Here is a 15,418-nt window from a genome sequence, read left to right on the forward strand (position 1 = left end):
TAAAAGGGGGCAACAGGGCATACTGCAATAACCTAGCATATGAAGTTAGCCATATGTAGTGAAATCTGAAAAGCCAGTGAATACTCTGAAATATCCTTCCTTATGATGTGCACCTGAAACCTCGCAACGAGACGGTTTTACAAAGGCATTGAAAAGGGGGGCTTGTTACTTGTTTTAGTTGATCTTCATAGGAATGAAAGAGCTAAAGCTGTTGAGAGGATCGTAGTGCTCTAAAATGGATAATCGGGCAATTTATATTACAGCATCTTGATTCAATGATAATTTTCTGCAGACTCTCTTGTATGGAGAATGTCCTCATAAACTCACACTAAACAGTTTACAAATGTGTGTGTTCTCATCAGTATGCAAAAATTCTAGTAATGGAACAAAAAGGTGTAATAAGCATATATTTTAATATGCAGCATTTGACATTTATAGATGATTAGGTGACTTTTTAAAACTTTTAGCCAAGTATTTTATAAAAATATAAACAAAAAAGCAACCCTAAGGTACACACAGTTCTTGCCTTAGTAGTTAAGTATTACAACAGAGCCAAAGAGTTCTACGATTCCCTTATCATGTTTTCAAAGTGTTAGTTGTACCTAACTTTCTGTACAGGGACAGTGCCAAAACTCTTCATGACTTCTAATGTAATGAAATCGTTACGATATTCTGTGTGTTCAGACACCCAGTGACACTAACTGTATGTTTAAAGTCTGCATCTATGGAGCTCAACAAAAAAAAAGAGGAGGATAGCTTTATAAAGGTGCATTTTTCCGCAAGGATATGAAACAGAAACACATGTATGAACTTCCTCATAAGGAGGGTTTTTTTTTTCTCTTCCCTGTTGAATAGAACAAGCTGATTCTAGATCCTGCAGCAATTTTCTTTTATGTAGTAAGGTCCCAGCATGGTTCTAAGCTTACTCTGTGCCAAGTGAATGCTCTACTGAAACCTCTCCAACACTGGTCCCCTTGAAGCCAGCATCAAAATCTTCTACCTATCTAAATTCTTTGGAGCCATGTTTTCAGCCCCAGAGAGTTTTTTAAAAAGCCTATCTGCACAGAATAATGCTATCAAACAGAACAAAAAGAGAGAGAGGCAAGTTCTAAGAGTTTACACTAAGCAGTGTATGAATTAAAAAACCCTGAAAATTTTAAGTAGCAGAGATTGCAATTCCTAAAATGATAAAAACACTGAGGGTGCACCAGTCTCCCATTTTAAAATAACTTCCAAGTCCTTGAGTAATATTGCAAAAACATAAATTATTTAATTGAACTGAACTTCAAGAAAGTCTCTTATGACTTTAAAGAGGTTCTGTTTCAGTAATCAAAACTTATGTGCTATGTTGTGTAATAGAAGAAAGCACAGTAGCCTTTTTTTTTCCTTGATGAAAAGTTAATAGCTTTTGATGGAACAAATAAAAAACTGAAAGCAGAATAGAAGTATGCTGGCAGAATATTTTTGTTATACTTTTTAAACCCTGTATCTAATGAACAGGTTGAATATTTTGTGGTATACACAGGTGATATGGTTGCTTTAGCACGACAAACATCTGTTTTGACTTGAATCATTAAAGAAGGGACTGTTATCGCAAGATAATTGTTATCAACTGTGCAGATCACAGCTTGTAATCTAATGATTTAGAACACTATCAGAAACAAATTGCTTTTGTTTATATAATTATTATTTTTCCCTGATGTATTTTGATTTTACTCCTAAGTATGGTTATAAAGGTTTTCTAATAATGATTTTTGTATCCTGCATGATGCAATGAAGGCATTTCAATAAACATTTTTAAAAATACACTTGTTTTAAATATTCACTTGCTGCTTCATCTTGAGACATTTCTGCTTCTCTTTTAAATAGTCCTATACAGTTGTGCAAGCAATTTTTTATTTCTTATTAATGCTTAATCTAACCATTCCATGTGTTTTCCCCATAAAAGAGCTATGGAAAATAATCTTTTAGATGGCAGTGAAATTCGAGTGTAGGCTGTTTACTAAGTGTACATAATGTAATACCTTTCTCATTTTTTATGATCCTGTTTGAAAAATTTATCACCAGCCTTGGATGTAGATGATTTCTTTGTTTAACTGCAAAACAGAAACTGATGAAGTTTAAGGGTTTCCCAGTTTTCCCAATATTTGACTTAGACATGACTTGAATTGCTCATCGTAGAAGCCCATGTGGTTTTATGATTTTTTTACAGTTGGCTGTCATCATCACGAAGCGTGGTGATTTTTGTAGTGGTGGACATCAAGACGACGTAAGCAAAGCATGGCAGCAGGCACCATCTTTTATGATCAGCCTGCAAGCCCTCCAAGCTTACCTCCACGAGGGTCAAGTACCTGCCTGCTGTGAAGGATCGCAACTGCAAACCACACAGGCTGTGTCACAAAAACTTCAGCCGCTGCAGCCCTTGACCTAGAGCTGCTGGCTGGCACTGGCCAGGGAAAACACCCTTACCTTGGCGGGCACCGCCTGAGCATTACTGTCTTCCTTTCCGGGTGGCTGCCGTGGCCTGTATGTAAAAGGCACAGCGCATAAAGACCTTGGTTTAGCTACCGTGCCCATGGAAGTAACACCGAGATGGGTAAGGAGGTATGAGCTCGTTCGAATGCCCTGCAGGCCGAGAAATGGCCAAACCCTGATGCCGCTGGAGAGGCCACCAAGGAAAGGATGCTGGGTTTTGAAATGTCAAGGCCAGGTAATTATGTGCATATTATATATATAAATTACAAAATGTACACTTCATAAGTTTATACCCATATATATATATAAAAATACAGGCAGCCTTAACTGCGGGTGTTTCCAGACTGGCTCTTACCAGCCTCGCCTGGTACAGAGAGGCCTTCAAGGCGGGTCCCCTCTCCGGAATCACACGCACCCCTAGGGAGATGCTCATCAAGTGTTTCTGTTGGCAGAACTCTTGTTTTCTACTCCACAAACACGCATACGGCATCAGCGCTACCGACCACCGGCAGCCCGCAGCCCCGCGGCGCGCCCCGTACCCCCTGACGTCCCGCCCAACCGCCCACCTCCCCGCCCCGGCCGCCGGCACGCGCAGCGGCACATGCGCGCTCCTACACCCTCCGCGCGCACGGCGGCAGGCAGGAGCCACGCCAGCCCGGGGAGGCGGGAGGCCGTGCGGCGCATGCGTGCGGCCCTCGCGCCGCAGGCCGCGCCTGCGCAGTGAGGTGCCTGCCTGCCGCCGGGCGCGAGGGGCGTGTGCGGCGCGGGGCAGCGGCCATGGCGGCGGCGGGCGTGCTGCAGGGTTTGGTGCGGGGCGGCGGCCGCCGCCGTCCCTCGGCTCTGGTGCTGGTGCTTTCGCCGTTGAGGGCGGCCCTGGGGGTCCCGGGTAAGGGAAGGGCCCCGGGGCACCTCTGCTGGCACTCCGGCGCAGCTCCTCCGCCGCCGGCGGCGGCCAGGGAGCCCGGGGAAGAAGGGTCTGTCAGTCAGAGGGGAGAGGCTACGTGTCCGTGGCGTGTGTACATATGACGAGTATTGGCCGTGGGGAGGTGCGTTTGCTCTCGGCGGAGCGCAGGCGGGCAGCAGGAAGCGGCAGCCCTCGGGACGGGGTTTCTGACAGGCTTTTCCTGCCCTGCAGAGGCTGAGGGGGGTGGCGGTGTGCGCACAGGGGAGGGCAAGCACCGCGCTGGTCTGTGCCTGTCTGCATAGCAGCTGCCTTCCCGGGTGTGTTTAGTGGGCTGCGAACTGCAGCTTTCTTGCGGAGCTGGAAATACGAGGAAGTGGGCCAGTTCGCCTGCTGGGAGGTGAAGCGTGCTTATGTGCGGGCACCTGAAAAGCTTTGCTGGCATCCGCTTTTGAGGGAGGTGATCCTCTGCCCAAACACATAGTGCTCCTTTGTGCCGTTCCAGATTGGGTGCTTGTCTGACTTGTTAAGTTTATTCGTTTATTCATTGCCTTAAATTTGACAGATCATTGCTCTTCTTGATGAGGTAGTGAACCTCATCTGAGGTTGCACGATGTAGGAGTGAGTAGAACTTACTTGCCGCTAACAGTGCGTATTTTGTATCTGCATAAAAATGTGAACACTGAGTTTTTGTTGATGTTTTTTCTTTCTTTGTGTTCAGAGTGATAGTGTAATCAGAATAGCTGGTTGAGTGTGCCATTAGTTGCTCTTGAGACTGGGCAGACAGGTTCCTGCTGGTGGAACTGGTGGCCTCCTTACTTCTGTGGCGTGGGTGACTGCATGAAACGAAGCGTGGAGAATGTCGAGTCCATTATCTACCAGAGCTGTGTTAATCTGCTGCAGTTGGTAGTGGGTAGGCCACAGTGCTGGAGCATTCCCAAGGTTGTTCGGAGGACTTCTTTGGCTTTGACATGTAGCGCTGGTCTCAATCACAGTTTCTGTTGGTCATAACACAATTCAAATTTCACAGTGATTCTGATAGGAAGAGAGTTCTCTAGCATCAGGCAAGGGTCCTGTGGTCTTCCTGTAGCTAGTTCCCGCTGTCTGTAACTTGCATTTATAAATACTAAGTACCATCTTGCACCCTTCAGAAATGCTTCCCCGCTTTTACCAAGGTCTTTCACTGAAAGCAGGAGGGGAAATTACTGGGTAGCTATTCAGTTTTAATCTATAATTAAAACAGTGGCATTTCTGTTAGACGGTAGGAATGCACTGAATGCTAGTTGCATCCTGCATACTCTGTGCATCCACATTTACTCATGCACATGCAAGTTTAAAAACAAACAAACAAACAAAACCTCCAAAACCCCTTGAATGAAATCTGGTGGTGAGACAAGAGAACTCAAAGCTGCAGAACAGTTAGGTGGTGTGATACCGTCACGGCCTGTTTTTGCAGTATTTATCCAGTTACTGTACCACTAGGAAGCCCTGATGTATTTGGGATTGCATAGTTTTCATTTACAGTATTGAAGAACCAATCTTCTTCTGATCTAAGAATTGAGAGTATCAAATCTTAGAAGTCTTGACCAAGCTTTCAGTTTAACATACTATCTTGCTGAGTGGGATAATAGAGTGGATTAAGTCTCCGTAACACCTCTCTACAAATAACTTGCCTTCACCCACAGCAGAGGTACAACTGACTGCTAAACTTAGATTGAATACTGTAGCAGCTGTTGAGATTCAGCAGTTATTCATTACTTAGCGTTTCCTTTGTTAATCTTTTTTCCTTGTTTGAACCAAACTGAAATTTTTTGATGGTTATTAATGTGAATAACAGAGTCCAACCTGCTGTTTGCATTCCAAGTGGTCTGGTTTGTTATCTTGAACTAAAACAAAACATAATTTTAAGTTTATGCTGATAGGAGGACTTCTCTCCCATGTAATATATTGCAAATAACTTTGAGAGAAGTTGCACTAAATGATCTTCCATTTTTTAAATATTTGCAAAATTTTAGGTTTGCAAAGTGCTGTTTCATTCTGGGTAAACATGAGCAATCTGAGTACTGGAATAATGTAACCTCTCCAGCAAGAATACACCAAACCATGTAATGGGATATCTGTGCCTCTTCTGGAGGTTCATGAGAAAACCATAGCTCTGCAATGGTCAACTCTGTTTTTTCTTATGGGATGTGTTTAATGTATTGCTCTGTATTTACAGAAGATGTAGCTTTATTTGGTTTTTTACCTTCTGTGCTTCATATCTGAGGAAAAAGACTGATGTTAAGATGGCATAGTGTTAAAATTAGCCTTTTTTTCAGTGTTCCTGGCAATAATCTTTAACTTAACTAGAAATAGCTGTTGTTGATCTGATGGAAAAGGCTAGATGTTATTTATTTCATTTGGTTTTAAACAATGCTAATGTTGTTTTACATTCATCATGTTGAAAAAGTTACTTACAAGATTCTTTCCCAGTTGCCACTTTTGAACTTGCACATTGTACACATCTCCTTCATAGATCTTTTGGATCTGGGGGAGTTGATGTAGATGAAGTTTTAACCTTCAGTTTTACCTTGTAATCAAAAATTGGTCATTTCATGTGCTTGTAAACTTACCATTGCACACAGTACTTTAGTTCTAAATTTTTTTTTTTAATGTAGTCTGGAAAAACAAAAAGGAAAAATAAAAAGTTAAACTAAGCAGATGAAAAATCTTAAAATGGGTAAATGTATTCAAGATGGTATAAACACAAGGACAAATGAAGTATAGGAAATCCCTGCATTCAGCTTCAGTCAGCCACTTTGCTAATTGCTGAGTGAACTCCTTATATGGTTGGAATTTAGCGATTTGAGAATTAATTACAATAAGCTTTCCCTACCATGTTCATCAAACTAATTAGTTATTGAAGAGTACAGGAGATACTTTTTTCTCTTGAGCTAGAGTATCTTATTTTCACAGAATATGCCCATATTTCCTGAATCCTAATTTTATAAAATATTAGTATTGCTGCCAAGGTTATCATGATTATTGTACTAAATGGCTCTTTTTATTAGTTTGCAGGCTGAAATCGTCAGTCAGCTTTCTTACTCGACCAGATCGACCAAATCTTGCTTATCACAAACTAAAAGGCAGGAATCCTGGGGTTATTTTCCTTCCAGGCTTTAATTCAAATATGAATGGTCAGAAAGCAATTGCCCTTGAAGATTTCTGCAACTCTCTAGGTCATGCCTTCATCAGGTACATTCAGAACATCGTTTGTGAGAAAATGGAACAAGTGTCATGGGTTGGGGGAAGGAGTTCTAACAAAAATATGTAAACTTTGGCATTTACTTTGGAATGCATGCTGTGCTGTACATAAGCTAAGAAGCATCTGTCTTCCATTTCAAATGTAGGCTTTCTGTCTCTAGAGAGACTGAGGTAAATCAGGAGGATGTATTCTGAAAGTAATTAAGAAAATTTTCTGGTAAATTTCTGTAGTCTAGCCAATGCTATGTGTTACATTAAGGCTATCGGCAAAAAAATAGAAAGGAAAGAAAACCTTAGAAATTTTAGGTTTAGGACCTGGAGTTCTAATTTTTGTAAATTATCACCTATAAGTGTGCTTCTTAACAGCCAAAGCTTGTGAAGCTATCCAGTGCCTTCTGTGGGTTTAGAGGGACATGCACGTGCTTTGCGATACTGTCCTTTGATAGACTAGGCTGAATGCTGAGTTTTATAAGTCTTTGTAGTTGGGAATAGTGTTTGAAAGAGTTTGTACATTTTAAAAATACCTTTATGAAGTATGTTGTGTTTTGGCTGTAAGGGAAGTTCTTTGGGAGGTATCCTCGTAAATTTGGATATCGTTATATCAAATAGTAGGAGAACGCTGCATCACTTACTTTTATCTGTTGTATTTAAACTTGTTTTGTGTCATTTCTGGTGCTAGTGATATGCAGGACCAAGTAAGAAAATACCCAATGTGATATCTTGTCCCCTAATTAATTTCATTAAACACTACTGTTTTGTTAGCTTCTGTGTTCCTGTAGACAATACTATGAGTTTCATTTTGATGTTACTTTTTCAGATTCGATTATACAGGATGTGGAAGTTCAGATGGTAACTTTGAGGAATGTACAATTGGGAAGTGGAGAAAAGATGTTCTGTCTATACTGGATGAACTTGCAGATGGACCACAGGTTATATATTATTTTTAAATATAGAATGCTTTTTGCCCTCAAGGTAGATCATTAATCAAAAATATGCTGCAATAGTTCTGTTCAACAGTATCTTCTATTTAACAGCTTACACCTGCTCACTTTCAAGCTGAATCATTTGACAAGTCATATTTGTAGGACCTCTTTTGCAAGCAGGTAAACCACAAAATCATGGAAACATGGTTTGGCAGGAACTCCTGGAGGTTGTTTATTAAAGCCTCCTGCTAAGAGCAGGGCTGTCATTCTGGGGAGTCTGAGAAAGCCTCATGGTGGAGGTTCCACCTGACAGGGAACAGGGGGCTGTTCCAATGCAGTGCAGCCCTCTTCATGAAAAAGTGTCACTGTCCCAATCCTATGCATTAATTAAAGGATTTGCAGGAATGTTACAAGTTAATATACTCTATATGATAAAATAGCTGTAAAAAAGTCAGCAGAAGCAGCATTTGACTTTTTCAGTTGCTTTGGAAATGACTGTGAGAAACGTGAAATCTCCTGTTACCTGGAAATAACTAGTATCATGTTTTAAAACAATTTTGTATTATGAATTGCTTTTGTTGACGTCTTTCACTGCACTGAGCCTTTACCATATGCATTTATTTTAAGAAGGAAACATAAAGTGTGCGTGTGATACTGAATTATTTCAACTCTCATTTTGTTTGCAGTGTTTCAGTCTCAGACAGCAATAACCAGCCATGCCAAATAGAAAGAATAATAAAATGCCAGATCCTGTGGTGCTTACTCAGGCAAAATTTCCACTGGAGGTGACAGCAGTTCTGCCTGGGTAAGGACAGCAGGATTATGCCCAAGATTTAAGTAGTTAAACAAAACCAAACGCGATGCTTAGTAGAAGAAAAAAATAATTAGTTGTTTCCTGTAAAAATAATACCTTATTTCCTCTCTTTTAAGATTCTGGTAGGCTCCAGCTTGGGTGGATGGCTGATGCTTCATGCTGCAATAGCACGCCCAGATAAAGTGGCTGCTCTAGTTGGAGTAGCTGTAGCAGCAGACCATCTTGTAACAACTTTTAAGAAGCTTCCCATTGAGGTAAATGCTGATGGTTGACTTCTGTGCAATCTAAAAAAAATCTGTCAAGCATTTAAGAAATTCTGTTCAAACTGTACTTTTCCTGCAAGTATTCCAGCAATTTTTCCTTGTTTGTGGTGGAGGTAAGCTGAAAATTTACATTAATCTAAACGTCTGAGAAATACTGTGCTTCTAGTATGAAGCTAGTGTGAAAGCTACCCAGAATGTGTTTATATTATTACTGTGGCACATAAGACATGAAGTCAGATCCCTGCAGTTCAGCAGTCCATTAGATTTCAATGTTGAATATCTTATATTTGCATTCAGATTGGATCCTTGTGCTTTCAAGGATGGAGAAGTAGCTGCTAAAGCAACTGAGATGACATTCGATGAGATGAATCTGACAACAGGCTGTGTGTATAGAAGGGGAATTCTTCAGATTAGTCTGTTTGTGAAGACTATTAAGATTTAGGTGGTGGGAAGACTCTTTGAGTTGCTTCCTTGATGATGATAATGTCCAGTCTTCAGGAAAGAAAAACATGTGTTATAATGTGACAAATAAACATGGCAATAAATATCTCATACTTTAGAATAATTAAAATATTTTCCTGAATTATTTTTTTTTTTTAAGGCACTGTGTAGTGACAGTATTGCTACTTAAGACTAAAGTAAGATTCTGGAAATAACAATATTTAGACACAGCTATTGTGGCAAAGACTCATCACTGGAAAATGGCTTTTTCCTAGGATTCTGCTCGTTTGAGATTCAGTGAACTGATTGAAGCCAGAGAGACTTACCATTTATTGTGGCTATACATCTTTCTCTTTCTGATAGGATTCGCCAGTGAAATTAAGTTTCTCAGCCAGTATCTAATTAGATAAATTTTCAGGAGAGACATGCAGAGTAGCTTTTGTGACATGGTAGGGACTTTGTCTTCTCAGATGCTGGAAGGTGAACAGGAATATACCTTCTCTGCTAATAAAAAATAGATGAAGTGAAATCTTATGCCTGGGGAAGTTTTACCGCATTTAGAACAGAAACAGGTTGAGGCACTCTAAAGAGCTTGTAACATCTGTCTTGTCTATTCTTTGCTCTCTTTTTTTAGGTACAAAAAGAAATAGAAGAAAAAGGTGAATGGAAGTTTCCAACAAAGTACAGTGAGGACGGGTACTACTCCTTGAAATACGACTTTATCAGAGAAGCAGAAAATCACTGTGTGCTAAACAGTCCTATTCCTATAACATGTCCCATACGACTCATTCATGGAATGAAGGATAGTGATGTGCCTTGGCAGATCTCTATGCAAGTTGCTGATCGTGTTTTGAGCAAAGATGTGGATGTTATTCTTCGCAAAACTGGACAACATCGGATGAGTGAGAAGGAGGATAGGAAACTTCTTGTGAATACTGTTGATGATTTAATTGACAAACTGGCAACACTAGCATAAGCTGCAGAGTAGCATACATGCATGAACTCTACACCTGACTCTTTTCCATGAGTAGCAGAAACCCTGTTCTTAAGATGATGCCAGGCCTCTGACTATCACAGTAGGAACTGAGCTTTATCTGCTGTTTCCTTACCTCTGTTTCATAAATACAGGTATTTTATTAATGCTGCATTTGCACAGACAGTCCCAAATGTGAAGGAGTGCTGCTGTTGTGTTCAGAACCTCTCCTTCACCACTTAAACCCTTTTTTGCGAGCTTCCTACACTTTTGTACTGAAATGTTGATTCATTTTTGTAACTATTGGCCTGTACAGTAAAACTTTAATTTCCCATGTTTTTGACACCTTTTCAATATTGTCCTTTTGCTGTAACATTTTTGTACCTTATGTGTGAAACAATCTGTGCAAAGCAAAACATAACTTAAGTGTTTACTAAAGTTATTGTTAAGAGAAATAGTGAATAACATGAAGCATAATAAACAGATTTCAGATAAATTACGATATGGTTCATAAGTACTGTTAAAACTGGGGGGGGGAAAAAGTGTAAGGCACACCCTGAAGGTGTGTTCGGGGCACTACATAAGGAAGAAGGTACCTTCTAAGAACACAGAGTCTCAAAGTGCAGATGGACCTCTCTTATCTATGCCTGTCAGTAGGGTTTATGTCCTCTTCTCCAGGCTGTCTTTTTGTAATAGTTAATTTGTGGGTCTATTAAGGGAAGAGTGTATAGTTTTGTTGTAAACTGAAACTGGATTAATACAGTGACTCTTTTTTAGTAACCTCTGTAAAGTGGGGAGTAGAGGGCTACAGAGCGTCACTGCCTCTTTTCTATGATGTGAGAACTATAGATTATTAGGAATAGTGTCTTCTAGAATTAGGAATTTGAGGTACATGATTACAAGCCTGAGAACTTGTAACTGAAACTTGATAGTTGGATAATTCTTGTAACGTAAATCCTTAGTATTTAGTAGTAAATATTTAATTGCAAATGTGACTATTACCTGTTCTTTTTCCAAAAATGTGGTGCCATTCATACACTTGAAAGAGAGGTGAACTTACTTAGGTGAGAGAGTGGCATTAGTTCATGCTGGCCTTAATATGAAGCATCATCAGTCAAAAGTATATAATTGTTCCTGGCTTTACTATTTTAAGTAGTAAATAGCATCACTATTTCTAACTTAAAAGACTGAAGCTCCTGGGTGTAAGGTATTTCTAGAGGGTTTGTTGTTTTCAGTGTTAGCATTGTTAGTAGAAGTACTAACTATGTACTAACTCTAACTACTAACTCTATGCTAAAGTATAGAGTTTTGCTGAGATAGTGTTTTTTAATTTAAAAAAAAATCCAAATAACTAAAACAAAAAACCAAAACTAAAAACAAAACAAAAATACCATAAATTTTAGATGAGTTTCTGTGAAATAGGTTTATTTAGGCTTCGATACTGCATTACTGTGATGTAAAAAATTTGAATTCTGGTACGAGAATAAAAAATTCGGCTCTAGTTTAGATGCAAACCTTCTAATTTGAGTGTACAAATTCCCTAATTCAATTCATCTAGCTCAGGATACTTGTTTGAGAAATTACATCATTCCATGAAATTTTGTTTCCAAGTATTTCTGTTTCTGAAGGGAGTAGACTTTTTCTGTCTGTATGAATATGCAATTCACTACTTTCTATAGCTTTAAAACCTCTTGAGTAGGTATTTTACTTTTGAGAAAAATTAATTCAGATAACTCACGCAAGTTGCTCAACCACTTCCATTCCTGAAGGTTGAGCGGTGTTCATCTTTATGTATTGTTAAACAGTTGTCCTCTTTATATGCATCTAATAAAGCCTGAAATACAGATTTTGTGAGTTTTAAAGACAGAGTCAAATCAAAATTAAGTTACTTCAAAACTTTCTGATCTTAGCTTACCTGTGACAATTTTTTAATCCACTTCTGTCAAATCTCTTAGATTGCTTTGCCTCTTAATGGAAGAAAAAGTTGAAAAAAGTGGACTGCAGTAATTCCAAAATAATTAATTTTAATTAAGGTACAAAGTTACCAATTGTGATAGAAGTACTTTTTGTTCACATGTATTAAAGTTATTTCAATAATTGAAAAGTTTTGAGCTTTTTTTTTAATTGGGTGTTACACGTATAAACATTCAATTGAACTGTAGTACTTCAGACAGGGAAAAAGTCTTTATGTGTCTGCATAAACTGTAGCTGTGTATTTATCTTGAAAAAGTTGCATTGTATTCATTCAAAGCTTCACCTTAGTTTTTATTAATAATTGGTACTTCATGGGTAAGATCTTTTTGTTACAATGCCTTAGAGCAAGATAGCTGAAAACAAATGTGAAGGGGAGCAGTTGTGAGAGAGGTTTATTTGTTTGGTGGTGGTGTTTGTTGTGGGGTTTTTTCCCTCATTATTTGTAATAACATTAGGTAGGAGAAGGCAGCATAACAGGGTTGACGCAATTGTTGAGGATATAAAACTGAAGCATCAGTTGCTCAAACCACAGCATTACTGAAACTTAATCCTTGGGTGTCTTTTTTTACTGTGTGCCACTTGTTTTGTAGTTCTCTTTCTTTTGCTTCTCTGCTTGCTAAATGGAGATTAGTGGTAGTATTTACATTACAGCTACACCCAAAATTTGCTACACAGAGTGTAAATGCAAAGTAAAATGATGATACTTTCTTCACAGAGATGGTATTCTGGATAGTATTTTGAGATTCAGTGAATACTAGTGCTCTTCTCTGTGTTCACGTAGCATTTTCTAAATTCAATCTATATTCCTAAGTAGGAAGAGGTGGCTCTGAGGTAGGCCTTATGCAGACAGACTTTTTCTTCTAACTTTGCCACAGTAATTCCATTGGTATTTCTCTGCAAGCATGGCGTTTTCCTTGTGTTCATGCTGGAAATCACTAACATTTTGATTACTGTCAACTTGGCATGTTCAGATGTCTGAAAGAAGGGATTGATGACAACCAGGGAGATTTACATCCTACCTGTGACTAGCTCTTGACTCAACAGGAACTTTTGACAATCTTGAATAATGTGATATTCACATACTACAATGTCATTCCAGTTTGGTACTACGTTTTATCCCCTAAGTTAATGCCTGTGGCATCTCTTTCATCTTTGCTGGTAGATGTCTAGATAGTGAGTTATTTTCAGTATTAGCCATGTTTAAAAACAAGTATTTCATTCTTCTGTAGAAATAGCGTATTAAACTAGGGTACTATGTATTTGGAAAGTTCTGCAGGGTGCAAATTATAAAAATCCTTTGTAATGAATTCTTATGTTTGGTTTTTTTTACAGACTTCCAATTTGCTCTCAAATACAAAATATGTTTTGTCAACATATAACATACATTTCCTTAGCAATCAGGTGGATTCGCAGGAAATGACAGATGCCTTATGCTTTGAAATTTACCAACTCTATCTTGTACTGCCTGGGGGGGTTGGTTTTCTCTGAATACTTCAATCTGTGCTTAATTAATTTCAACAACACTCTTAGCTTAAGTTGTTAGCATTCCTGTGGTCTTTCACATGTGGCAGGTCTGAAAATGACTTCTGGGCTCATCTGTCACTGAGTGTGGTATGGACATGTTGGGGCTGACTCTGCTGGCACAGGGCAAGGAAGCTCTGGACACTAACCAAGCTACTCAGCTGCTTGTGGTGTTGATTTTGATCAAAGAGTACTAGTTGACAAGCACCAAGAGGTATTTGTCTTCTGTGTAATAATGGAACTACGTACCATTAACTCCTGCTGAGGAGTTAGTTACAGCCATTCAAGCTTCATGAGGAAGTAACAAAAAGCTTTTATGGCTAGGCAGGAAGCTTGATTAGCATATACTACTAAATAAGCAGGCAATAGTTTTCATTAAAAAGAAACAAAAGCATTACCAGCTGCCCTCAACTGTCCCTGCTTCCTTACCACCATTTTCGTTTCGGATCTGTTGCAAAATCAAACTACTTGAGACTTAACTTGTGAAACGAACTATTCTGCTTTCTAAAAAGGAAGAAGATGGCGAGGCATGCTTTCCTGTGTTTGAGATTAAGCTCTGCAATAGACAGTGTGTGTTGAAAGAGTCTCTAAAGCTTATTCAACTTGTTTCCTAATAAACAAGTGCTCATATTCTGTAGATATTGAGCTGTACTAATGCAGCTTTATATACATGTATTTTTATCTTGTCAAGTATTCTACTTGTTCTGTCTCTTCTGTTGTTTGTCTTTGTATGGCACACTTCAGCCGATTTTTAGGGGGTTTTTTTGTGTTAAATGGTGTTAAGTGTTTCATGTAGTTTCAGTTTAGCTAACTTATTTTCTCTTGCCTCAACGCTAAATGCAAAGCAAGCAGTGTTCACAAAAAAACCTAGCCGGACAGTTCTTAGAAGAACTGCCTCCTGCTGTTTCATTTTTATGTTAATTTTGATTGCGTGCTCTCTTGGACACACTGTTATTCAATGGGGATAAGAGATTTATGGTACCATACTTTTCATATTGAATTAAAACGTGCACAGAGAGAAACTTTCAACCAGCTATGTGTCTGCAGATGCTCAAATGTTTTCAATGCCCTAATCATACTGCGATACAGAGCTACGACGTTTTCTGAATGAGTGCCTTGGTCAGAGTCGCTACATTAGGTCTGTTGCTTGTCATTTCTCCTTGGCTGCCATCCCCTCCTCTCAGCGGGGCTGAGGGGGACAAACCCAACAACTGGGAGGGAAAATTGTGTCCTGGGGAATAATGAGATTTGAACTTCCATGTTTTTTAAGTTACTCAGTTGTCCTGTCATAGAGAGGCTTCCCTTACACTTCAGATTTTTTTTTTTTTATATATATATAAGGATAAAGGCTTCCCTGGAAATAGAAGGTTGTATGTTTCATCTGTCGCTAAGATCAGCGATCTCTGCTTTGAGCTGATGTACAAAGTCAGTCAGGTGTGTGACAATGTAGAATTTCACTAAAACTTGGTGAAAGTTCAACAACTGTGTAAGGAATGTATAGAGAAATAGCAAAAATCAGTGTGCACTCTCACTCTTCCACCATTGCTCTCAAGCCCAGCAGGGACAGGAAAGGCAGAGGGAACTCAGCTATTCTGTTTAATAGCAGGCAGCTTGCTATGTACACGGTTTTAATGCCACTGTGCATGTTGCTTTTCTCCTGGCAGGTGGTTTCTAGAGAAAGAGATAACTGTAATGGTTGGGAAGAAGAGACAGAGATGAAGGACAAAAATACACTGCTCGCAGATTTACTGCTTGTAGGTCAGTTTTTGTAGCTCAGATTTACTTTGTCACTGTAGGACCTCATCTCTCTTCAATATGTATTTGCCTAAAACAGAAGGATGTTAGTTACAGCCTTGGCCACGTTATGCATAAATCTAAATTACAGGACCT

At 39.2% G+C, this 15,418-nt stretch overlaps 1 protein-coding gene across 1 annotated transcript; it reads left to right on the top strand.

Annotated features, from left to right (window-relative positions):
* Positions 1-3,252: 3,252 nt before the first annotated feature.
* On the top strand, positions 3,253-10,036 carry ABHD10 (abhydrolase domain containing 10, depalmitoylase; the record flags this gene model as incomplete). The annotated part of the gene is made up of 5 exons (XM_082005534.1): positions 3,253-3,361; positions 6,427-6,610; positions 7,437-7,548; positions 8,473-8,610; positions 9,695-10,036. The coding sequence occupies 5 exons, from the start codon at positions 3,253-3,255 to the stop codon at positions 10,034-10,036; spliced, it is 885 nt and encodes a 294-aa protein (XP_081861660.1).
* Between the last annotated feature and the right edge of the window lie 5,382 nt (positions 10,037-15,418).

Source organism: Phaethon aethereus (genome assembly GCF_964289735.1).
Source record: "Phaethon aethereus genome assembly, chromosome: 1".
NCBI lineage: Eukaryota > Metazoa > Chordata > Aves > Phaethontiformes > Phaethontidae > Phaethon > Phaethon aethereus.